At 51.1% G+C, this 24,357-nt stretch overlaps 1 protein-coding gene and 2 long non-coding RNA genes across 5 annotated transcripts in view; 2 read left to right on the top strand and 1 right to left on the bottom strand.

Annotated features, from left to right (window-relative positions):
- RAMP1 (receptor activity modifying protein 1) overlaps positions 1–11,852 on the top strand; it is a 51,377-nt gene extending 39,525 nt beyond the window's left edge. For both annotated transcript variants that reach the window (XM_082396087.1, XM_082396088.1), the window contains exon 3: positions 11,252–11,852. In XM_082396087.1, coding sequence (XP_082252213.1) covers positions 11,252–11,507 — 256 coding nt within the window. In that variant the 3' untranslated portion in view covers positions 11,508–11,852. The remainder of the gene's footprint in view (positions 1–11,251) is intronic.
- On the bottom strand, positions 11,792–12,779 carry LOC309630643. Its single transcript, XR_014245859.1, has 2 exons — positions 12,680–12,779; positions 11,792–12,101 (listed from the first exon to the last, which is right to left on the bottom strand). It is a non-coding gene; the product is annotated as an uncharacterized lncRNA (long non-coding RNA).
- A 278-nt stretch (positions 12,780–13,057) lies between these two features.
- On the top strand, positions 13,058–20,366 carry LOC309630641. 2 transcript variants are annotated; one of them, XR_014245855.1, is made up of 4 exons: positions 13,058–13,252; positions 14,486–14,525; positions 18,438–18,555; positions 18,670–20,366. It is a non-coding gene; the product is annotated as an uncharacterized lncRNA (long non-coding RNA). The 2 variants fall into 2 exon arrangements; XR_014245856.1 differs by lacking the exons at positions 18,438–18,555; positions 18,670–20,366 and adding exons at positions 15,896–16,023; positions 16,138–17,312.
- The last annotated feature ends 3,991 nt before the right edge of the window (positions 20,367–24,357 follow it).

Here is a 24,357-nt window from a genome sequence, read left to right as displayed (position 1 = left end):
GCAGGCTCGCTCCGAGCCTGACATAGGCCAGGCCACTCTGTGGCTTCCTGTCCCCAGAGGAAGTAGCCCAATGCGCGGGCAGCCCCTCCCCGCTTTGGAAGGCCTCTGCGGTGACTATTTATGAAGCCTTGGGTGGGAGCCCTGATACCAAAGGTGGAAACCACAAGGGAGAAGACAGACCTGGCCACCTAAAAATTAAATAAATGGATTCCTGACTGTGATGAAAATGCCTCAGTAGCAAATGTGGTGTTTGCTATTGGCTTGAGAGAGATTTTTTTTATCACATTAAGAAGAACTTCTTTGTGCTTTACAAGGTTGGGGTTTTTTAAAATCAGAAACGAATGTTCAGTTTTATCAAATGCCTTCTCAACACGTATGGAAATGATTATATGTTATTTTCCTTTGACAAGTCGAAGTGTGATTTTATTGTAATGGCATTAAAGCATTCCTGAAATAAACCTACTTTATTCTATTGTATATGGCAAGCTTAAAATTGCTAGCAGTTTAAATAGGACTTCTATGTCTATTTATAAGTGAAAGTGAACATCTGTTGCTTGTTCCTGAGTGTTCTGAGGCACATGGGCAGGCCACATTAAGAGGTTTGGGATCAGGGTTTTGTTAACTTTTTCAAAGAACTGGGAAGCTTGACATCTTTTTCTGTGATCTTAAGAATTTTTTTTTTAACATCTTCATTGGAGTATAATTGCTTTACAATGGTGTGTTAGTTTCTGCTTTATAACAAAGTGAATCAGCTATACATATACATATGTCCCCATATCTCCTCCCTCTTGCGTCTCCCTCCCATCCTCCCTATCCCACCCCTCTAGGTGGTCACAAAGCACCGAGCTGATCTCCCTGTGCTATGCGGCTGCTTCCCACTAGCTAGCTATTTAACATTTGGTAGTGTGTATACGTCCTTGCCACTCTCTCACTTCGTCCCAGCTTACCCTTCCCCCTCCCTGTGTCCTCAAGTCCATTCTCTACATCTGGGTCTTTATTCCTGTCCTGCCCCTAGGTGTGATCTGAAGAATTTGAAAGAACTACCTGGGCCTAGCACCTCTTGTGAAAGTAATTCTTTAACAACTTTTTCTGTTTTTTCTTCTCAGATTTTCTACTTTTTAAATCAAGATTTGATAATCTATTGTTTCCCCAAAAAGCATCCCAATTCATCAAGGATTTTCCAATTTTTAACATACATGTTTTGCATGTTAATCTCATACTTTTTCTAATCTTTTATCTGAGGTTTTGTGCGGTGGTGTTTTCTCTGCTTTTTTTCTGGCTTAGACTATCCAGAGATGTGACTATTTCATTGTAGCTATTTTTCTAAAGAATCAACTGTTGAATTTACTTTTTCATTTTTATGTTTTTTAAAAATATCAATAAATATTATTTTTAAATAATTATTAATGCATTTAAATTATTTGCCCTTTGTAGAGATTTATTTTGTGGTTCTTTTTTTAAATGTCTTGATTTGGATTCTTCATTTATTTTCATTTATTTTTGGTTAGTAATAAGATCATTTACAGCTGCAGATTTTTCTCAGAATTCAGTTTTGCCTATATTTCACTGATTTTCACGTTCAGTATCGCCATTATTTTTTCTTAACAACCTATCGTTGAATTTTTAAATCTTTGTTTGACCCTAAAATTATATGAGTGATCTTCCATTTCTAGGGATCCCATCTTTTTTTAATTTATCCTTTTCTCACTAATTTCTAGTTTCTAATATTATGGCAAAGAATACTGACTTAAGATCTCCACTTTGAGAATTTGTCAAGTTTTTCTTTGAACCTAAATAGGATCCAGGGACTTTTGAAAAGATTGTTGATTCTCTGTAGGATAGAAACTTCATCATATAGTCACTGAGTCAGGCTTATTAACTTTATTTTTCATTTTTATACTAGTTTCTATTCACCTAACCTGAAGATTTTGTTGAGTCTGTCGCGCTTACTCACAGCGGTAGGCTGTCTGCGTCCTATGAAGCTACGATAACACTCTTCCCAGGGTGAAACGCCCCCTCTTCCCGTTTACTGTCTTTTGCGCTGGAATGTGCTGTGTTTGCTAAGACCACCACTCCTGCTGTCCTACTCATCTCCAGGCAGATCTGTCTCATTCTATCCCTTCTGCCTTTGTTTCTCTTGCCTTTGAGATGACTGCTGTGAACAGAATGAGTGGGGCTTTTTTTCCTACACTCTCCCTGCCCTCATGGTGTTTGCAGTCAAGTTGTTGAGACCAACAGTGAGTGAATAATCAAGAGTTAAAGTACAGGTACAAAGTAAGACACAACTATGATGGAAAACCGCACTTTGCCGGGGGATCCAAATGAGGTTGAAGCATAAAAAAACACCTGTTTGAGGAGGTGACATTTGAGGGATACACAGATGTCGGCCTTGTAAAGATGGGGTTAAGAGCCTTACAAGTAGAAAGTGCAGCTTGTGCAAAGGTCCTGAGGCAGAAGTATCAGCCAGGGTGGCCAGTGAGAGGGAGGGGGTACAGTTGAGAGTGGAGAGGTGGGGGCCACATGAGGGCTTTTGAATCCAGCACAGGTGCAGCAGGGAGCACTGAAGGCCTGAAGCAAGGGTGAGTCTGTGTGGACAGTGGGCTGGGGGAAGCGGAAGGCAGAGGCCAGGGCTGTGGCCCCAAGAGCCAATGGTGGATGGAGCCCAGGGCTTCAGAGAAGAGGAAAGCAGGGGAGGGGGTTGATGGCTGCCCTGACTAAACTGGGTTGGGGGAGGAGAAGGGGTGCAGAGATGCCCAGGCCCCGGCCCATGCTCAGTGCAGAGAAGTGGAAGCTGTTATTAGAAATGTGGTTGTAATAACCCACCAAGGCTAGTCACTCTGCCTAGTCCTGGCCACAGTGACAGGGCTGGAGGAGGGGAGAGGACCCCCGGAAATGGGGGAATCTGTGGCAACTCAGAGGGGGCAAGGCTTCCCAGGCATGAGAGATGGGGCTGGGGTCGGGGGCATCCCGAGAGTCAGGTGTGGACGCCCGTTGTGCACAGGACCAAGGCTTCAGATGGGGTTGGGGATGTCTCGGGTGTCGGACGTTGCAGTCTCTGGGCGCCGGCGGAGGAGGGAAGGAGCGAGGGCTGCAGAGCGCCAATGCCCCTCACCTGGCTGGAAGGGCGGGGGCAGATGCGCCGGGCTGCTGAAGAGGGAGAAGGCTCGAGAGCCCGGGGGGAGGGAGGGAGCGGGGTGCTGACGGCGAGGGGCGAGGTGAGGCGGAGAAGGGAGGGTCCCTAGGAAAGGGATCAGGGGACGAGGAACCAAGGAGCGGAGGTCCCCGGGAAGGGGGCGTCATCTGGTAGCCTCGCCCTTCCTGCAAGGAGGCCGGGGGCCGCTCCTGGGAGCCGAGTGTCCTTGGGCGCCTGGGGCGGGGAGCCGGCGGGGATGGGTGCGAAAGGGGGTCCTGCCCTCGGAGCCCCCCACCTACCCTCAGGGCCCTCCCTGCCCCCAGGTCCGGACGCCCCTCGGGACCGGGCGTCTAATCCCCGCAGCATCCGTGCGGGGACGGCAGGGAGGTCCGTTCCACCCCGGAGGCCACCCAGACCCGGGAGGAGGCGAGCGATGGAGGGAAGCCGCCGGCCCGCCCAGGCCCTGGGGACATTCGGGGAGTGAGCGGACATCCGGAGTTCTGCCGCCTTGAAGGTGTGCGAGGGCCCGCTGGCGGGTGAGCCACCGAACTGCCGCATTATGTCGCTTGGAGGGGCCCAGCCCCCAGCACTGCCGCCTGGAGCAGGGCTGCCAGCCCGGTGCCCCCTAGGAGGTGCCCCCTAGGAGGGGGGTCCCAGAGCTCCTCCCACTGGAGTGGCCGGGGGAGAACCCCTCGTGCTGGAAGCAGAGGCTGCGAGAGAGGGTGTCCCCGTGGTGGGGACGCTGCCCTGCCCGGGACGGGGTTTACCCCACGCAGCTCGAGCAGAGGTAGGTGGGCGGAGGGAAGAAAGGCCGCGCACTGGCTGCCGGCTCCGCAGGGCCGGGGTCTGCAGGACTGGGTTCCCCAGGCCGGGGAGGCGGGCAGGGGCCAGCGCAGCCCTCTGAGCCCTGGGCGGCGCCAGACGTGGAGGAGCCGCGCCTCCAGCGAGGTGCAACCCCCCAGGCAGCCGGGGCTGCGGGCCCCCAGCAAGCCCGTCTCGGCCCGCCTCCCACCCGGTCCTCCCAGCTGCTGGGCACTTCGAGCAGCACGCGAGTCCCCTGCGCCGAAGGCCCCCGCTGCCCCAGAAATGAGGAAATGTGCGCCCCACGGCTGCAGACTCAGGGACCTCAATGTCCAGTTTTCTGCAGGCCTTTTCCTCAGTGAGCTGTTTAAAACTATAAAAATAATGTATGCTCACTGCGGAAAACTTGGAAAATGCCCCCAAAGCGGAGATAGGAGAATAAAAGCCCTTCATCTCACTACCCTCTAGTGGTGACAAGTCCTCCTAACATTCTGAGGTCTTCCGCTCCTACCTGGACCATTTTATGCTGAAACCACATTGTTTGTATAATTTGGTCTCAACTGCTTTTTCTTTTGTTCAACGTTGTAACGTAAATATTTTCCTCCTAAATATCATTTTAATAGCTACATAGCCGAGGCTCTTATAAGCAATTTTTTTCATCACTGTCCTATTGTTTTGCTCATTTTCATAATTATAAATCTGTAATGTTCATTTTCTTACATTATTTTTGACTACATTTCATGTTATTAACTTAGGATAATTCCCAGAAATAGAATTACTGGCTCAAAGGCTGTCTGTGATTTTGAAGTTCGATACATAATTGCCAAACTGCTTTTCGGAAAAATTTTACCAGTTTATCTTCTATTAGCAATGATGCAAGCACCTGCCTCATTTCACTATACCTTCACCAGCACTGAGTATTCTCATTTTTTAAATTACCTTGTTCTTTTATTATTATTATTATTTTAATATTTATTTATTTATTTTGGCTATGCCAGGTCTTAGTTGTGACATGCGCACTCTTAGTTGTGGCATGCATGCAGCATCTATTTCCTGGACCAGGGATGGAACCTGGGCCCCCTGCATTGGGAGTGCAGAGTCTTACCCAATGGACCACCAGGGAAGTCCTGAGTATTCTCCATTTGAAAATGGATTCTATTTGGATGTTTGCTTCTTTTTTCCTTAAAAGTGAGGTTCGACATTTTTTTCAGCTGCTTATTATTCAGGCTCCCCAGGCTGGCTTCAAATGGGCCCTGTTCACCTTCACCTGCCCCGGCTGCCAGGGTGCCGGGGGTGCCACCTCCCCTCCTCCCAGCAGGTATTTAAAGCTGCTGGAAGCCACCAGGTTGTGAATTGTCCTGGGTTGATGGAAGCAAATACTGGTCCAGAGAAAGTGAACCAAAATAGTGGTTCCTCCTCAGATATTCTGAGGGCTTAGACACACATTGCCTGGTCAACGTTTACTCGAGTTTATGGAATAAGAAATGGACCCTTAAGGGGCCACACACCAGTTGTCAGGAAGCTGTCCACTTACTGGGCACCTGTTATACATCAGGCCCTTGACCTTGTTTAACTTGATCTGCCCAGTAACCCTGTCAGGTGGGGTACCTGTCTCTTCATTGAATATAAAGAGACCAAGGTTTGGATGGGTGAGATGCGGCTCTTGGGATCCCTCAGCATAAGAGGTGGAGCTGGATTTGAACCCAGTTCTGGGGGGCACCAGGGCCCAGACTCACACACACTCCACGTCAGGGCCAGACAGGGCTAGTTGGTGTCCCCAGAGCAGACGACTCCCCTGTGGGCATCAGTGGGCACCTTCTTGTCAAACAAGTAAAACAACCATGAAGCGTGGTACCAGAAGCCTTGACTTGGGACCCAGATACATTGGAAACTACTTCCACCACAGTGTTCAGGAACATTCCAAGCAAAGTTCACTTAGGGGCCCAGAATAGAAAATCCTGGCCAAAAAAAAGGATAATCATTCCATTACCTGAGAACTGAAAATAGAGGGTGAAAGCAAGCATACTTTTTCATGATTATTTTGGCCCCTTCAGTCAGTACAATGTTCTTTTGAACAGAAGAATGTCTGTACTCTGGAAGAAATTCTTTTATCACGTCCTTGCTGACAGGGCTCACAATATTTATTGAAAGTTTCAGCTGTTACTTCAGTATAAATAAACAGGATGAAGTGGGCAGCCGACTGCACATTAGGGATATTTTTAGACGGGGATGGCTTTGCAGACTGGAAGGATATTTCAAGGAGAGAGTGCCTCGTCCCAGAATAGCCCACCACCAGCTCAGCCTCAGCGTGGCCTCAGCGTGGGGTCCCTTCTGTCACAGGTCCCTGGGTCAGGGGTCCTTCCCATCCTGGCTGGCCAGCCCAGAGGTGGCAACACCTCCTTCTAGGGACATCCCAGCTTCACTCCTCAGGCAGAGCATAGGGAACAACATTTAGGACTGACTGTGTGTCACTGCGTCTGCAGAACACCTAAAACTACACATTGATTCAGTGGGTCTGAGGTGGGGAAAAAGACGACCATTCAAGCTAGTGTTTGTAACATGCAGCCCTGTGGTTGATGGATGACCAGCTCAAAAGTCTGGACTTTGGTTTTTAATAATACTTGACACACTTGCACTTACCTTGTGCCAGGCCCTTGACGTGTGCTAATTCATTTTTTTCACAATGGGACCCAGTCTGTCCTGACTTCCTGTGGCTTTTTCCTCTTCTGTTTTCTACTTGGAACATGAGTCCTCGTTCACTTAGAAAAACCATGCACCCCTGTGGGCACAGGTCCTGCACACCCTCCACGGCCTCTGCCCACTCTCTCCCCCCTTGTGCCCCATCCACTTAGCTGCTCACGTGGACTGAGGGAGGCCCTGTGTGCCCTGTGCACTTGGGGTCATGACCCAGAGGGCAGCCAGGGCAGAAAAAACAGTGACCTAGCGATTGAGAGACCGTATGATAGGTGCTGGAGTAGAGGGGTGCTTGGGTGCTGGAGAGGCCCCAAACTCTTCCATTCAACAGCCTTTCAATACCTCTCTGAGCATCTCTTCAATGTTAACTTCCTGGATAAAATAAGGAAAAGTATATTTTATATATCTTCATTTTTACTGTTTAGGGAGCTCTTCATTTCTTTGTATGGGTCCAAAATTCCTTCTGTTATATTCCTTTGACTGAAGAACTTTAACATTTCATGAAGCACAGGTCTGGTGGCAATGAATTCTATAAGCATTTTTTCTGGAAAGGTCTTTATTACAAGCTCATATTTGAAAGATGTCTTTGCTGAGTAGAGGATTCTGGGCAGACAGGGGTTTGGGGCTCCACCCCCTAGTACTTGAAAAATGCCACACGTTGTCTTCCAGCTTGCATAGTCTCAGTAAGAAGTCTGCTGTAGTTCACATCACCCATTCCTCTGTAGGTGTCTTTCTTCTTGAATGACTCCAAGACTTTTTTTCTTGGATTTTTTTCATCATCTTCATTTTTCAGCAGTTTGACTTTAATGTCTAGGTGGCTGTTTGTTTGTTGTTGCTGTTGCTTTGGTTTTTTATCCTGTATTTTTTTTTGCAGGGGGTGGCTTCTCTGGCCTTCTTGGATTTGTGATTTTTCATCTCATTATTTTTGGAAAATTCTCAGCTATTATCTCTTAAATATTTCTTCTGCCCAATTCCTTCTCCTTTTGGAACTCAAATTACAAGCTGGAGTTGACATCATTGACAGTGCTGTTAATTTACCACAGCTCTTGGATGCTCTATGTTTTTCTTTTTGTTTCAGTTTGGGTAATTCTGCTGACCACCTTCACGTTCGCTAATTCTTTCCTCAGATGTCAAGTCTGATGATGAACTCATCAAAGATGGATTCTCTGATACTGTGGGGTTCCCCCCGCCCCCACAGCATTTCTCTTTGACCTTCTTACAGTTTCCATCTCTCTGCTGAAATTCTCTATCTGTCCATGCATATTTTCTACCTTCTCAACTAGTCTCTTTATCATATTAATATTTTTTAAGTCCCTGTACGATAGTTACCATATCTGGGTCATCTCTGAGTCTGCTTCTGTTGATTACTTTATCTTTTGACAATGGGTCCCAATGTTTTATTTTTTTATTTATTTAATTTATTTATTTTTGGCTGCGTTGGGTCTTCGTTGCTGCTCTAGTTGCGGTGAGCGGGGGCTACTCCTCGTTGCGGTGCGCAGGCTTCTCACTGCGGTGACTTCTCTTGTTGCGGAGCACGGGCTCTAGGCGTGCAGGCTTCAGTAGTTGTGGCACACGGGCTCAGTAGTTGTGGTTTGCAGGCTCCAGAGTGCAGGCTCAGTAGCTGTAGTACATGGGCCCAGTTGCTCCATGGCATGTGGGATCTTCCCGGACTAGGGCTCGAACCCGTGTCCCCTGCACCGGCAGGCGGATTCTTAAAAACTGCGCCACCAGGGAAGCCCCTAATGTTTTATTGAATGTTGAACTTGCATGTGTAGAACAGAAGAGATTGAGATAAATAGTATTTACATCTGGAAATGAGTAAGCCTCTCGTGTCAGGCTGTTAGTGTGGGATCTAAGTCAATCTTGGGAGGAGTTGAGCTGGGTTTGGGATTTGTTGTTGCTGTGGTTTCCTTCAGGGCGCCACAGGCCTCAGATACCTCTGGCAGTGGGTTACCACTGCCTTGTGCTCAGGGTGGGGCTAGAGAATTTTCCTTCATGTGGTGCATCCCACCCTGCATGCCCGTGCCACAGAGTGGGTCTCTCTCCACCTCCCCGTGGCAGATTGCTGTTGCTTGTCTATACCGGGTTTGTACTGGGAGAGAGGGAGGGGTTCCCTCTCTCCTGGTCCAGCTTCAGCTTAGAAAGCCACCGTGCCCTCAACCTCAGGATTCCTCCTCCCTGTGGCAGCCAGACTCTGCCCTGTATCGGTGGGGTCTTGGTGGGAGATTCCTGCCACTCCCCCAGTGGTAGGAGATCTCACTTTGGTATCTTGCAGGCTCCTAGGTCCAGGATGGTTTCCTGCTGCTCTCCCAAGGGAAAAGAGTCTTTTACCCATCCTTCTCCCAGGCACAGTGTGCCTTCTTGTGCCCTGGAGCTAACAGGCTGTGCCGTCCCTCCCTCAACTCAAGGCTTTGCTTCCTGGACAGAAGGGTCTGGAAGCGCTTCAGGCCTGTTCAGCTGAAGCCACTGATCATCGAGATCAGCTGCTCATCCTCCAGGGGCCCAAGCCTGTTGCTGCTTCTGTGAGAAGGGTTTGGGAAACGTGTGGTGTTTGTGCCTGGCCCCAAACAGCAGCCGATCCCCTGCCTGCCCCTAACCTTTCTCACCCCCTGGAGCCTCATGGGAAAGAGCAGAGAGTCATGGAACCCCGCTCACCGCATCTGGGGCCCCAGAAATTCCAGAATGACTCTCCAGCCCACACTAAAGCCTAGGCAGTTCAGCTATTATGTAGCTGGTACAGCAGCTGCATCTTTCTCCTCCTTGAAACTCAGGTTACTTTGCTGCCTTGCAGTCTCAGCTCTCTGATGGACTCAAGAAAATGTATGATTTTGTAGTTTCTTCAGCTTTTTTTTGCTGTTCATATGGGATCAACACTCTGTGTTGCTTTCTCCATCCTAAGCAGAAGTGGCACTTTCTGGAAACTACTGAATACATTTTAATTTCCCCCAACACTGAATCTTCATTTCTTAAAAAACAGGGGCTTCCTTGGTGGCGCAGTGGTTAAGAATCCGCCTGTCAATGCCGGGGACACGGGTTCGAGCCCTGGTCCGGGAAGATCCCACATGGCCGTGGAGCACTAAGCCCGTGCGCCACAACTACTGAGCCCACGTGCCACAACTACTAAGCCCGTGCGCCACAACTACTGAGCCTGCGCACCTAGAGCCCGCAAGCCACAACTACTGAGCCCACATGCCACAACTACTGAAGCCCGTGCGCCTAGAGCCCATGCTCTGCAACAAGAGAAGCCACCGCAATGAGATGCCCGTGCACCGCAACAAAGAGTAGCCCCCGCTCGCCGCAACTAGAGAAAGCCCGCAGGCAGCAATGAAGACCCAATGCAGCCAAAAATAAATAGTTTTTAAAAAATAAATAAATTAAATTAAAAAACAATTTACTCAAAAAATTAAACAAAGACGTATGATATGATCCAGCAATTCCACTTCTGGATATACAGCCAAAAGAATTGAAAGCCGAGACTCGAGTAGATAATTGCACACCCATGTTCATAGCAGCAGCATTTGTCACAATAGCTAAAACATGGAAGCAACCTGAATGTCCGTCAATGAATGGATAAACAAAATGAAGTATGTACGAGCAACAGAATATTATTCAGCCTTAAAAAGGAAGGAAATTCTGACCCAGGCTACAATATGGATGAACCTGGAGGACATTATGCTCAGTGAAATAAGCCAATCACAAAAGGACAAATATTGTAGAGCCAACTTATATGAGGTGCCTGGAGTAGTCAGATTTCATAGAGACAAAAGGCAGATGGGAGTTGCCAGGGGCTGGAGGGAGAAATGTGGGTGAGTGTTTAAGGGGGACAGAGTTTCTGTTTGGGAATGAAATAGTTCTGGAGATGGATGGTGGTGATGGTTGCACGACAACGGAAATGTACTTAATGCCACTGGACTGTACAGGTAAAAATGATTGAAATGGTAAATTTTATGTTCTTTATATTTTACCACAATTTTTTAATAAAAAATTTACTGGTTCTTGCCATGTGCCAGGTACTCTTCTAGGTACTGGGATTACAGAGATGAACAAAATAGACAAAATCCCTGACCTCATGGTGTTTACACTCAATAAGCAAAATAAATCTGTAACCCGCTACAGTGAAGGGTGACAGCGCTGTGGGAAACTTCTCAGCAAGCGTGGGAAGATGAGGGGTGGGAGGTCAAGTTAGGCATGGGAGGCCTCACAGTGAGTCCTGTGAACACCTGGGGGGCTTTCAGGCTGGGGGGGGGGTCTGCTCGGGGTGATGCAGACAGCAAGGGGCTCAAGAGGCTGCAGATCTGCCCACTCCTGAGGGCTCGCTGTCCCAGGCTGCCTTCTGAAGACGCCTGGCTGGTCCACCTTCCCATCTGCCCTTGGTGTGGCATCCCAGCTCCCGGGATCCCTTAGCCCCAGCTTGCCTTCTGGGGTTTGAGCATGTGCAGGACATCTAGAGAGCCCGCACAGGACCCGTCCAGGACCTGTGTCTCTAAAGCCAGGGCCACCGCCTCAGGGTCTGGACTTTGGGGGAGCTCGCCCCAGTGGGGAGTGGGGTGGGGAGCCCCTGGCTGGAGTCCCACCTTGATCCCCTGCCCACCAGGGACTGACGACCTGCTTCTCCATCTGCAGGAGCTACGAAGAGCTCTCGGACTGCACCAGGCATGTGGCACAAAAGCTGGACTGCTTCTGGCCAAACGCGGCAGTGGACACGTTCTTCCTCTCCGTCCACCGGCACTACTTCAGAAGCTGCCCTGTCTCAGGCAGGGCCTTGCAGGACCCGCCCAGCAGTGTCCTCTGCCCCTTCATCGTGGTGCCCATCCTGGTGACCCTGCTCGTGACGGCACTGGTGGTCTGGAGGAGCAGGCGCCCGGAGGGCATCATGTAGGCTGGGAGCGGGGAGGGCTGCCCGATCACGGAGGCTGCCGGGCAGGCCAGAGGGTGGGCGCGGGGGCCGAGCCCGGCCAAGGCTTCTGGTACTCCAGCGGCAGAGCAGACCCCCGGCCCCCTCTTCTTCTACCCAAGAAGAGCTCACAGCAGGATTTTGGAGTGGTCACAGGACAGGCATTGACCTAGAAGCCACCCTAGGAAGGGCAGCCCAGGTGCTGGGAGGGAGCGGGGCGTAGCTGTCAGCGTTTCTGGGGAGGGTTCTGAGCTGTCTCCCAAGGTGTTTATGAACCACCCCCTGGCTCGATTATGGATAAGTAGTTTGTGATTAAAGGATGTCCTTGAATTTGGGAAGCGTCATTCTTTCTGGATGTGGACCCTCGGGAGTAGAAGGATGGGAGAAACTCTAGCCCCTTTGGATTTTGTCTTTCTCTGACAGGAGGCGCCCTCGCAGGTACCTTTATGGGGGACGATGATGGTTGAGGCCCCATGGGGGCTGACCGCTGTGCATGTGCTGAAGCTGCTCCCCGGGATTCTGAGGCCCCCGCCGCATCCCCGCCACTCTGTCTAGAACCACTGGCTCAATGGGCTGCGACTGGCAGACAGGAGGAGGCCAGGTCTGCTCAGTTTTTACTGAGGCCCCTCCCCAAAGATGCCTCGCCAGCCCCCCGTCCAGGCACCCACCTCCATTCTGTCCCCCAGGGTTTGAGCGGCTATTTCCTCTGCACCCATCCAGGCTGCTGCTGCGCCCCATTCCCCCTGCTTCCCAAGCTCCAGCTTCCAGAAGGTTCTGGATCTCCAAAGGGAGCTCCCTGCACTGTCCCTCCCAGATGGCTCCTGAGCTCAGACCCCTCCTCTGAGGTCCCTACAGCCCCCAACCGGCTGCAGCGCCTCCGGCCCACGACCTGCCCCTTCTCAGGCCCACTGCCCTGCGTCGGCCTCCCCTCCTCCCAGCTGGACAGCCACCCAGAAACGGGGCGAAGGCCACGGCCCCCGAGCTCTTCAACATTAGCTGAACCCGCGCTGGGGCTGAACGGGCCGGACCCCCGCAAGGGCGTCCCAGTGGCGACAGGCCCGGAGCTGGGCCTTGCCGGCCCGAGAGCCCCGACTGTCCCCCTGGACAGCCCCGTGCGGGGACGACGGGCCATCCCTCGGGGCGTCCCGCGTCCATACTCCGGACCCCGGGGCTGGCTGGCCCGGCTCCTCGGCCTCCCCACGGCGCCGACTCGGCGCCAGAGCAGCTGCCCCCGAGGACGCGGACGCCTCAGGGGGCGTACATCCTCCTCCCGGAAAGGGGCCGGCAGAGGTGCGGCCGGGAGCAGGCGGGGCCGGGAGCAGGCGCCGCGGTCGGGGCGGGGCCGGGGGCGGGGCGGGTCCCGACGAGCCTCGTCCCGGGAGAGCAGGGCGGCGGCGCGCACGCGGAAGGACAGCCCCGCCGGCCTCGGCGGAATCACCCCGTGACCTGTGACACGTGCGTTTGCCGGAGGCGGCGCTTGGGAACCACGGCCCCTGCTCCCCTCCTGCCGGTCCGGCCGCTCGCGGTGATTCGCGGGGACTCCTCCCCTTCCGCGCCGCAGGGCGCGCCCGACCCCTGACCCCCGAACCCTGACCCCCGCAGGCCCTCGCCCCCAGGCCGCACGGCCCAAGGCCCAGCGCTGAGCAAGGGGTCCTTCCAGAGTCAGTTTTCCGACTGTGGCGTCTTCAGGGACCGGGCCCGTCCCTCCCCAAGTGCTTTGCCGGCCGGAGGTGCGTGGGGTGGGGACGGAGTCGCCCTTGGTGGAAAGGCATCTCCTGCCTCAGGTTTTCCGAAGTGGCCGCTCACTTCTGCACCACTGACGGCAGCTTAATGAGATTTTCCAGTTTTCACCAAGGAAAGTAACTTCCTGTGGGACAGCAGGCCACTTGTTCCTCACATTTCAATATGTAGCCCCGTATGACCGTTTTCACTTGAAAGACAACGGACTGAGGGGAACTGGTGCCTACGAGGCAGAGGACGGTTTTATCGGAAGAATGTGTTTTCCGAGCGCGCTCGTCTGAAAGGTCTGCTCTGAAAGCTGTCACCTAATTTCATGAAGTCAGAATGTCGCGTGTTCCGGAAAAACGATTGGGTACCTGTTTTTAAACCTTTGGAAGTGTATTTCCTGCCATCATAGCCTATGAAGACTAATCATGTTACACCCGACAGAAAAGGCCAAGCTCAGCCACGCGCCAGCCTTCCTATTGTCCCCCCCCCCCAAGGCTCTGTGCCCGCACCTCCTCGTCCATAAAGTGGGGAGGGTAATGGGGTCTCCCTCGAAGGGGGATGCGTTAATTAAGTAAAATGTCTTAGCCCCAGGTTTCCGCCCGCATGGGATTCTGGTGAGGCGGTTGTTGGCACGGCACCTATGAGCCGGGGAAGGTTCTCGATGCCATGTGATCTCAGGAGGGTCGGCGAAGCCATGGGGGTCCCTGCGCCAAAGCCCGCGGCCCGGAGCCCCGGCGAGCAGGCCTGCCTTGACCCGCCCGCCCTGCGCTCTGGCGAAGGGCCCCGCGGAGTGTGGGCTGCAGATAAAGGCCCGCTGGGTCGCAGGGCTGGCAGGGGGCCGTGGGGCAGCCCCACTCCCGGTGATGGAGGGCCTGCCGGGCTCGTCCTCAGGAACCAACCCCGCAAGCGCACAGCCCAGGCACACGCTGCGCGCTCAGTGGTAGCTGTTAGTATTAAAACGTTTTACAGCCAGTGTCACTAACGCTGAACAATATCATTATTTTAAAATTATCCAAGCTAACGGAAGAGAACAGTGATTGATCATTTTTAAGTATTTTTCAGGTTTATTAAATATGTTTTAAAGTACACAAAAATTGGGTCTTGTCTTTAGAGACAATTTTTTTTTTTTTAATTGAAGTATAGTTGATTTACAATGTTGTGTTTCTGGTGTACAGCAAAGTGATTCAGTTATAAATATGTATATATATTCTTTTTCACATTGTTTTCCATTATAGGTTATTACAAGATACTGAATACAGTTCTCGGTGCTATACGGTAGGACCTTGTTGTTTACCTATTTTATACATAGTAGTTTGTATCTGCTAATCCCAGAATTTTAATTTATACCCCCCCTTCCCCTTTGGTAACCATAAGTTTGTTTTCCATGTCTGTGAGTCTGTTTCCGTCTTGCAAATAAGTTCATTTGTATCATTTTTTTTAGATTCCACATATAAGTGCTATCATGATATTTGTCTTTGTCTATATGACTTATTAGTATGCTAATATCTAGGTCCCTCCATGTTGCTACAAATGGCATTATTTCATTCTTGTGGCTGAGTAATATTCCATGGTATATATGTACCAGATCTTTTTTATCCATTCATCTGTCAGTGGACATTGAGGTTGCTTCCATGTCCTGGCTATTGTAAATAGTGCTGCTGTGAACATTAGGGTGCATGTGTCTTTTCGAATTATGGTTTTCTCCGGATATATGCCCAGGAGTGGGATTGCTGGATCATACGGAAACTCTATTTTTAGTTTTTTAAGGAACCTCCATACTGTTCTCCATAGTGGCTGTATCAATTTACATTCCCACCAACAGTGCAGGAGGGTTCCCTTTTCCCCACACCCTCTCCAGCATTTGTTGTCTGTAGATTTTTTGATGATGGCCATTCTGACAGGTGTGAGGTGATACCTCAAGGTAGTTTTGATTTGCATTTCTCTAATGATTAGCGACGTTGAGCTTCTTTTCATGTGCCCGTTGGCCACCTGTGTGAGACAGAATCTTTTTTGCTAGATAGAGTTTCGCTAGATGTTGCGTTGTTGTATGCACACATGGCGTGCGGTCTCTACCCTCTCAGCACGGTTTCAGGCGTTCAGTGGCGTCTTGTTCACTGTCAGCACGATGCCGTGCACCAGGTCTCCAGAACTGATTCATGTTGCTTCGCTGAAATTCTGTGCCCCTTGATTAGCAGCTCCCCATTTCCACCTCCCCCCAGCCCTTGGCAACCACCATTCCACTCTTTGATTCTATGAATTTGACTATTTTGGGTACCTCTTGTAAATAGAATTCTGCAGTATTAGTCTTTCTGTGACTGGCTCATTTAGCATAATGTCTTCAAGTTTCATCCATGTTGTCACATATGGCAAGATTTCCCTCCTTTTTAAGGCCGAGTAATATTCCGCTGTATGGATAGACCACACTTTGTTTATCCCTTCATCTCTCGATGGACATATAGGTTGTTTGCACAGCTTGGCTATTGTGGATAATTTTTAAACGTTTAGGTTGGACTTTGGAATGTGTGTTTGTAAGTACATTTGAGTATATGTGCACCTGATCTGGAACTTTCCTTCAAGTGAAATAGTTCTGCTGTAAAGGTTTAGGAGGACCCAGGGAGCATTCAGGTTTCCCTCTTCCTCGTCAGGTCACCAGTCTTGGCTGGCATGGAGGCCAGGTTCTGCTCGCCGGGGGCTTTCCGTTCAGTCCGGGTTTGCGGTCAAGTGTCTGCACATCACAGGGCTGAGGGCAAAGAACCCAACACCAGTGAATAAGGTGCTTAATGAGAACTCATAAACCAAAGCAGAATTTTTGTATTATTAGTTTGTTTGAGATTTTATTATAAATAAACATATGAACAAACACAAATGACTTTCTTATTACACTCAGCCCTTCTGCATCCTCAGATAGAGGGCCAGTTGCAAGGGACTTGAGCCTCTGCAGATTTTGGTATGTATGGGGGTCCTGGACCCCGTCCCCTGAGGATACCAAGGAACAGTTGTAGTTTCCTAGGCCTGCCTTTAACAAATTATCGCAAGCCAGGTGGCTTAAAAACGTCAGAATGGGGCTTCCCTGGTGGCGCAGTGGTTAGGAATCCGCCTGCCAATGCAGGGGACACGGGTTCGTGCCCTGAACCGGGAAGATCCCACATGCCGCGGAGCAGCTAGGCCCGTGAGCCACAGCTACTGAGCCTGCGCGTCTGGAGCCTGTGCTCCGCAACGGGAGAGGCCGCGATAGTGAGAGGCCCGCGCACCGCGATGAAGAGTGGCCCCCGCTCGCCGCAACTGGAGAAAGCCCTCGCACAGAAACGAAGACCCAACACAGCCAAAAATAAATAAATTAATTAAAAAACGACAGAATGCGTTTTCCCTCACAGTTTTCTGGAGGCTAGACGTCCCGAGGTCGAGGTCCTGTCAGGGCCACGCTCTCTCTGCGGGCTCCAAGGGAAGGTCCTTCCCGCCTCTTCCAGCCTCTGCTCATGTCGGCATTCGTCGGTGTTCCCTGTCTCCGAGGTGCGTCCCACAAGTCTTGCCACCTTCTGTCTGTGTGTCTTTGTGTCTTCTCTTCTTATAAAGTCACCAGTCACATTGGGTTGGGCCCACCCTAATCCAGCATGACCTCATTTTAACTTAACTAATTACATCTGCAGAGACCCTATTTCCAAGGAAGGTCACATGCTGAGGTTCCACGTGAGCATGAATTTGGGGGGGGGCACTGTTCAGTCCACCACACTCAAGAGCTGGTGCCACCTCGGTCCTCCCCTTTGTCCGGGCCATGAGAGGGGACAACATCTAATAACCTGCTGCAGAGGCTGTTTCCAAAGCCCAGCCAATCAGGTGATAGAACGAGAGCAGGTGTCCCAGGAACTCCTGAGAAAAATGCCTTGTCCCCAAGGCTAGGGTGCAGGCCGTTGTTCCCACAGACAGACCACTCTAACAGCTGCTTCAGGTTTGCCTTTGAGAGCCAGGGACCACTCTGCGTGTGTGTGTGTTTGTGTGCACGTGCATGCGTGTGTCTCTGCATGTGTGTATGTCTGGGTGTGTGTCTTTGCATGTGTGTGTGCATGCATGTGTGTGTGCATGTGTGTATGTCTAGATGTGTGTCTTTGCATGTGTGTGTCCGTGCATGTGCGTGTGTGTGGGTGTGTGTCCGTGCAGTGCATATGTCTGGGTGTGTGTCTTTGCGTGTGTGTGTGTGTGCACGTGCGTATGTCTGGGTGTGTGTCTTTGCATGTGTGTGTGTGTGTGTCCGTGCAGTGCATATGTCTGGTGTGTGTCTTTGCATGTGTGTCCGTGCAGTGCGTATGTCTGGGTGTGTGTCTTTGCATGTGTGTGTGTGTCCGTGCACGTGCGTATGTCTGGGTGTGTGCACACATGGGTGTGGTAAGCAGAGGCCTCTGGCAGCTCTGTCCTGGCCCCCAGCCCTAGTCCTCGGGGCAGCAGCTGCTCTCAACCACTTCCGGCCCACACCCCGGGCTGGGAGGGCCCCTCCCACGTTATCTCCTGGAGGGTCACTGAGTAGATGGTTGACTTTTCCAGGAAACAAGTTTCTAAGACGCCTTGAGAAGTGTTCCTGGAATCGCTATTCTGAGTCGCCCATGCCTGAAGAGGTGCGGGCAGGGAGAGGCGTCTGACCATGGCAGCCACTGTTGCAGAACGAGCACCTGCCAGGGTCACATGGGATGATGCCAGACTCCCCAGGGCCACCTCAGGCAGGAGTTGTGGAGCTCCTCAGGGCCCCCCTGCTCAGGGGTCCGCCGTGGGGTGGGGTTGGGGAAGAAAGCGGGAGCTGTGGGCCCTCCGCACCGAGGGGCACTGCTCAGGCCCAGGGTGAGCCGGGGAGGCAAGGGGTGACGTGCACACGTGACATCACCACGCCGGGCACCGCTCTCCCTCTGCCCACCTGTGTTCTGCACTCTTCTCATGAGTCTTTCCCTGGGGCTGCCTGGAAAGTCAAAGAGGGACAGTGGTGGATTACACACCATCACAAACGATCACGCTCCTGTTTTCCCACCAGGAGCGCCCAGCCGAGTGGGTGGGCCCCTGGAGGGCTGCACGGAAGCTGCTACCCTTCTTTGGTTAAACCTGCTTCCCTGACGGGCCGCCGGGGTTCCCGCTAAGCTGGTCAGGGAAGCTGAGGACAGTTGTAATTTGAAGAAAGAGATGAACTAGCTTTATTTGTGTCCCAAGCTAGGTAAATGGCCCCTTCTCCAGAGCTGTGTCATGGAAATCCCCAGAAAATAATTGGTTGGAAGTCAAAGATCCCAAAAAAACAAAGGGAAAGGATTTGGGAAGTGGACTTGGCCAGGTATGTATTGTTCCCAAATTGCTCACATTAATAAGCTCCCTGGGATACAGTTGCTCTGGAGACAGGGCTTCCTGCAAGCCAAGAAGCAGCTCTGAACTGAGATCATCTTCACAGAAAGGGCATCCCTGGTGGAGATGGCAGCTCGGGAGGGTGCAACAGCCTGGAGCCAAGAGAACTAAAAGCCAGCAGAATGTGGAGTGAGCCTCAGGCTGGACACGTGGCATTCCCTCCGGAGAAAAACCCTGAGTCTCCTGGAGATGAAATTCCCTCTTGTGCATCAAATATGAAAATCAGTACAGCCTTCGTGGGGGACAAATTAGATATATGTACCAAAAGTCTTGAAATGTTTGTTCCCAGTAATTTCCTTCCTAGGAACGTATTCCAAGGTCATAATTAGAAATGTGCTAAAGGACTTGTGTGGAATGACCTGCCCCCAGGGTTATTTATATGAGAGTGAGTGGAAACGTCCTGAGTGCCCGCACTAGATGGCTGTTCAAGTAGATGAAATCCAGATGATGGTGAAAAACTTTAAAAATTAAGTATATGGGAAATTTTTCTCACGGTATAGAGTTAATTGGAAAGGGCAGATTACAAAACAAGGAAACGAGATGATCTCAATTTGGGGTACGTGTATGATTGTGTGTGTGTGTGAGAGAGTGTGTGTCCCCAGGCCATATCTAACCAGGAAAAGACAGTATAATATGACTCACAGAAATGGTAACGACACACTACAGTTTGGATCTAGCTGCCGTGTTGTAGTTGCTGGGATGGAAGTCCATTTCGAGCCGTGGTCAGGGGTCCCAGGGCTAGACTCAGGCTCGCTGGGATCTGGCTGGACCCCTGTCCACCTGTGTGGCTTTGAGCAGCTCCTTCATCCCTCTGATGAGTTTATGTGCTTGGAAGAGATGGCCTGTCCTCCGTCATCAGCCCCATCCCAAGGACGGCGTTTAAGCACCAGAGAGCATGCTGCTGGCCAGAGGATCGTATGTTTGGGGGCAGGGGTGGAGGTGGGGCGTGGAGAGCAAGCAGGAGGCTGGGGGCTTTGGGAGAGTGCGAGGAAAGAGGTTTTCAGACGCTTTTCTCTCTTTTATGAGCATAACTGCTCTTTGGTTCCTTGTAAGACAAATTTAGGAAGGATCTGCAGTATTTCTCAGGGCTATTTTTGGAGTTGAACATGGATCTGACTTTGGTTTCTTCTCCATGGGAACATGCTGAGATGGGCCGTGAGGTTGCCCATCTTTACTCGGTTTCATAAATGTGCTACAGGGAGAGAGGACACCAGACTGATGGCAGCTTGAAGAATAGTTTGTGTATGGCCCTCGAAAGCATCCCTCCTGGCTAACGCCCCCCAACCACAATCCCTGGGCTGTGGATGGCTACTGAGGTGCTCCTTCCCTCAAATGGGCCGTCTTCCCAACAGACACGCTCACAGGAGGCCGGGCAGATCGCCCCCTGACTGTTTTCTGAGTGGGGGCAGAGACAGGCAGGGGTGCCTGCAGGTCAGTGCCAACCCATCATCATGATGGCACCTACATCCCAGCGCCTGCCCAGGCTGCCCAAGGTCACACCAGGAGGCTACTCAGCCTCTCACCCTAGCACCTTCTCCTTACGAGAAACTATCCACATGAAGAAAGAAAAAACTGGTAGCATAGAGGCGACGGCACCAAACTGCCCGCGATCGAATTGAATCCCAGCTCTGCACAGTAAAAACGGGCCTCAGTTTCCTCACCTGTAAAGGGATGACCATGGGTACTTCAGGGAGTCGCTGTAGAAAGCCCTTGGCACTGTGCCCAGCACAGCATAAACCCTCTTTAACTTGGCCGTGGTGATGCATTTTCACGAAGGATCTGGGGCCTGATGGCTGCGGGTGTGCGTGAATGCACGTGCCTGGGTATCCATTTCTGTCTCTCAGTGTGGTCCCAGCCCCACTGCACAGAGGGTGGGAGGTGTGTAAAGGGACAAGAATCATGATAATTCAAGTGGTGACATTTCTCTCACATCTCTCCCACTCCTGGGGTCCATCCCATTCGGTGCAGGCAGAGCTGTGTTAGTCAGCTCGGGCTGCTGTAGCAAAGTACCACAGATGGGGCCGCTTAAACAACAGAAATTTATTTTCTCACAGTTCTGGAGCCTGCAAATCCAAGATCAAGGTGTCATCGGGGTTGGTTTCTTGTGAGGCCTCCCTCCTTGGCTTGTAGACGGCCATCTTGTCCCTGTATCTTCACATGGTCATCCCTCTGTGCGTGTCTGTGTCCTAATCTCCTCTTCTTATGAGGACACCAGTCATATGGGATATGGGATTAGGGCCTACCCCAGTGACCTCTTTTCACCTTATTACCTCTTTAAAGACCCCATCTCCGGGGACTTCCCTGGTGGCGCAGTGGTTAAGAATCCGCCTGCCAATGCAGGGGTCACAGGTTCGAGCCCTGGTCCGGGGAGATCCCACATGCTGCGGAGAAACTAAGCCTGTGCGCCACAACTACTGAGCCTGCTCTCTAGAGCCCACGAGCCACAACTACTGAGACCGTGTGCCGCAACTACTGAAGCCCACGCACCTAGAGCCGGTGCTCCGCAACAAGAGAAGCCACCGCAATGAGAAGCCCACGCACCGCAATGAAGAGTAGCCCCTGCTCGCCGCAACTAGAGAAAGCCCGCACGCAGCAACGAAGACCCAATGCAGCCAAAAATAAATAAATAAAATAAATAAATTTATTAAAAAAAAAAAAAGATCCTATCTCCGGGACTTCCCTGGTGGCGCAGTAGTTAAGACTCTGCTCCCAATGCAGGGGGCCCGGGTTTGATCCCTGGTCAGGGAACTAGATCCCACATGCCACAACTAAGAGTTCACATGCCACAACTAAGGAGCCTGCCTGCTGCAACTAAGACCCGGCACAACCAAACAAATAAATAATAAATAAATAAATAAAGACCCTATCTCCAAATATAGTCACATTCTGAAAAACTGGGAGTTAGGACTTCAACACATGAACTGGGGGTGAGGGGGACACAACTCAGCCCTAACAAGGGCCCACCTTCCCCAGCCATGGAACTGCCACTCAGGTGGCGGTCAGCTTTTCCATTTGGCCTGCTGCAGCCAATTTAAGCTGCAACAGAACTAAAGGGCTGTAATTCACCATGAAAATTAGCAGAAAACAGCATTGTAGCAAGGTGATTGCTATAGAAACATCACAAGATCAAATAAAAAACCTGCTTTAAGATGCATTACACATTCTTGCTGGGAGAGAGCAAGGCTGCAGGGGCAGGGGAAGGTCTCGGTGGTGATTCCTAAGAGGTTCCCAGAGCTGGTGCATTCGAGGGCATTGGCAGTTTGGCAACATAGACTTTTCATCTTGTCTCATTTTTTGAAAAATGGACAGTTCTTCTCTTGCCTGATGCTGGTGTTCCTGCACAATAATTTTTCTTCTTTTTTTTTTTTCTTTTTTGGGCCCAGAAATGGAACAAAGAAATGAAGGGCTAAGGAGAGAGGAAGAAAAAGTACAGATGTTTTTCTTGAGTTAACCAGGTCAACAATCAGGAGAGCAGGGAAAAGAGGAAGGCTGTTAGAGAATGTTAAAGAGATGCCTGCAGAATCAGCCTGCTGTGAGCTGCGGGGAAGGAGGGCGGGCGAGGGCAGCCTGAGCCTGCTTCCCGAGGGTGAGGGTGAGAGATGCCAGCCAGCCACCTACAGCAGGCCAGGCCGGGGAGAACCACCGCGGTGAAGGATGCTCTTGACTTACCTCTGCTCTCCCAGCCTTCATCAGACTGGGAAGTTAGGCCCATTTTGCAGATAAGGAAACTGAGGCACAGAGAGGCGACAACACATGCCCAGCTGTCCCTGACCGTGGGTGCTGGAGCCAAGGTTTGAAGCCGGAGCCCTCTGGCCCCCAGACCCCCGGTTCTCTCACCTGTGCCACCTCCCTTGGTTCAGGAGAGTGGAGAACAGTCAGGAACTGAGGGCTCCAAGAGGGCAACAGGGAGAGGTGGGTCACAACTGGGTGTTTGCAACTCCAGGTGGTATGAGTACAAGTGGGCCCCCCTCTGCAGGACTCATGCTCCTTCCTCCCCAAGCCCTCCTGGCCCTCCTCTGTCCCCACACAGCAGCCTCACGACTGATCCTTTGGGAAACCATGGGATGGAGACCAACTTGGGGAGCCCCCATCCATCCCCTGCAGCCCCACAAGGTGCTCTGGTTCTCCACGGCCAGTCAGGTTGGAGGAAGGCTCTACGTCTTGCCTGGGGGAAGAAACTGGGAGGCCTCTTGGTCCTTCCACCCCACCTCTCCCCAGAGCTTATGGAAAGGAGAGTGGTGTTAGTAAGTCTTCCTGCCTCTCAGCCTCCTGTGCCCCCAGGAAGGATGACAGCTTGACCCCCAATCAGAACAAGCTGTGCTTAAACTTTGGGGACATAAGGTGACGTGTCTGAGGGAGGAATGTTTGTGTAGCCCAGGAGTAAGGCTCAGTCCCCTGTCCCAGGAGTAAGGGGCCAAGCAGAGCACCACAGACACCCCCCCGGGCCCCCTGCTGCCTTGCTCAGCCTCCACATCCTAATAGGCCTCCAACCCAAACCCAAGGTTGCCAATGGGAACATTCCTTTCCATCACCGTTCTTTCTTCTCAATCCCCAATTTTCAATTAAAGAAAATTTTTTTTCCAAAACTGGTACCAATAGAACAGTGATTTTCTGTTGATGGGTCTGGATGAGGAACTTTCTTAGTTCATAGTTTCCTTCCTTGTGATTTTAGAAAACTGCTTTCTAGTTTTCAAGTGCTGGCCCTGTAGAAGGTCATGCACAGCTGGAAATGATTTTACGGATCAGGAAACAGGCTGGACGGGCACCCACTCAGCTGCGGCCTGTGCCCGGGTGCCTTTTCTGCCCGTTTATCGGCCTGGGGGACACCTGGCTGCCACTGGCTGGGTCCTGACTTGGCTCCGTGGAGGGCGGGGGACTCTGGGAAGAAAACTGGGGTGCAGTTGAGACAGTGCCTGTCTGGCGTTGCCTGGCTTAGCGGACAAGGTAAGAAACCCTGCACCAGGTGTTCGGCCCTCCGCTAGGGGCGCTCGCGAGTCGGAGGCCGCGGCTGGAGTGGGGCGGGGCGGGGGCGACCCAAGGCAGGAGGCGACCTGTCAGCTGAGCAGCAGCGCCTGCCACCTGCCCAGCCCAAGACCCGTCTTTACTTCTCTCTCTTACTCCAGTCCCTTATCTTTTTCACTAAGGGCTGTCACATGTACAGCGCGGAACAGATAAAGAACTTCCCAGTGCCCCGCACACGGTTGGCACTCAAAAAGTACTTATTGAATTAACTCACTGTAATTATCGATAATAACAGTGAATTGCAACCTCGTGAGCCAATCCTGTATTGTCAGGCGTTTAACGTATTAGCAGTTTCCCTCTATTTCTTATTGTCTTGCCAATAATAATTAACTTTTATTATATCAATAGAAGTAACCTGTACATTGTAGAAACAAAATAAAATAAGCAAATAAAAAGCCTTCATTCTTACCATTCAGGTAATTCTAACATACGTTTTGGCATACGGTCTTCCAAACTTTAATTTGTACTTAGGTAGTACATGGATGATAGATAAACCAAAAAAAAAAAATGGGCCCATACAGTTTTGTAAATGACGTTTTCAATTTTTAAAATGTCATTTAACAAAATGACTACACAGTCTTTATAAATTTCTAAAGGTGGGGTTTGTCTGTTTTGCTTATTGCTGTGTAAAAATATACTCTGATGTGCATGTCCTTATTCTATTCCTTAAAACAAGTGTTTAGAAATAGAATTTGGGAAGCAAGGGGATTCA

The sequence above is a fragment of the Balaenoptera borealis genome, assembly GCF_965194805.1.
Source record: "Balaenoptera borealis genome assembly, chromosome: 6".
Lineage (NCBI taxonomy): Eukaryota > Metazoa > Chordata > Mammalia > Artiodactyla > Balaenopteridae > Balaenoptera > Balaenoptera borealis.
The sequence above is the reverse complement of the archived record's forward strand: the minus strand, read 5'-3'. Positions and strand labels throughout refer to the sequence as shown.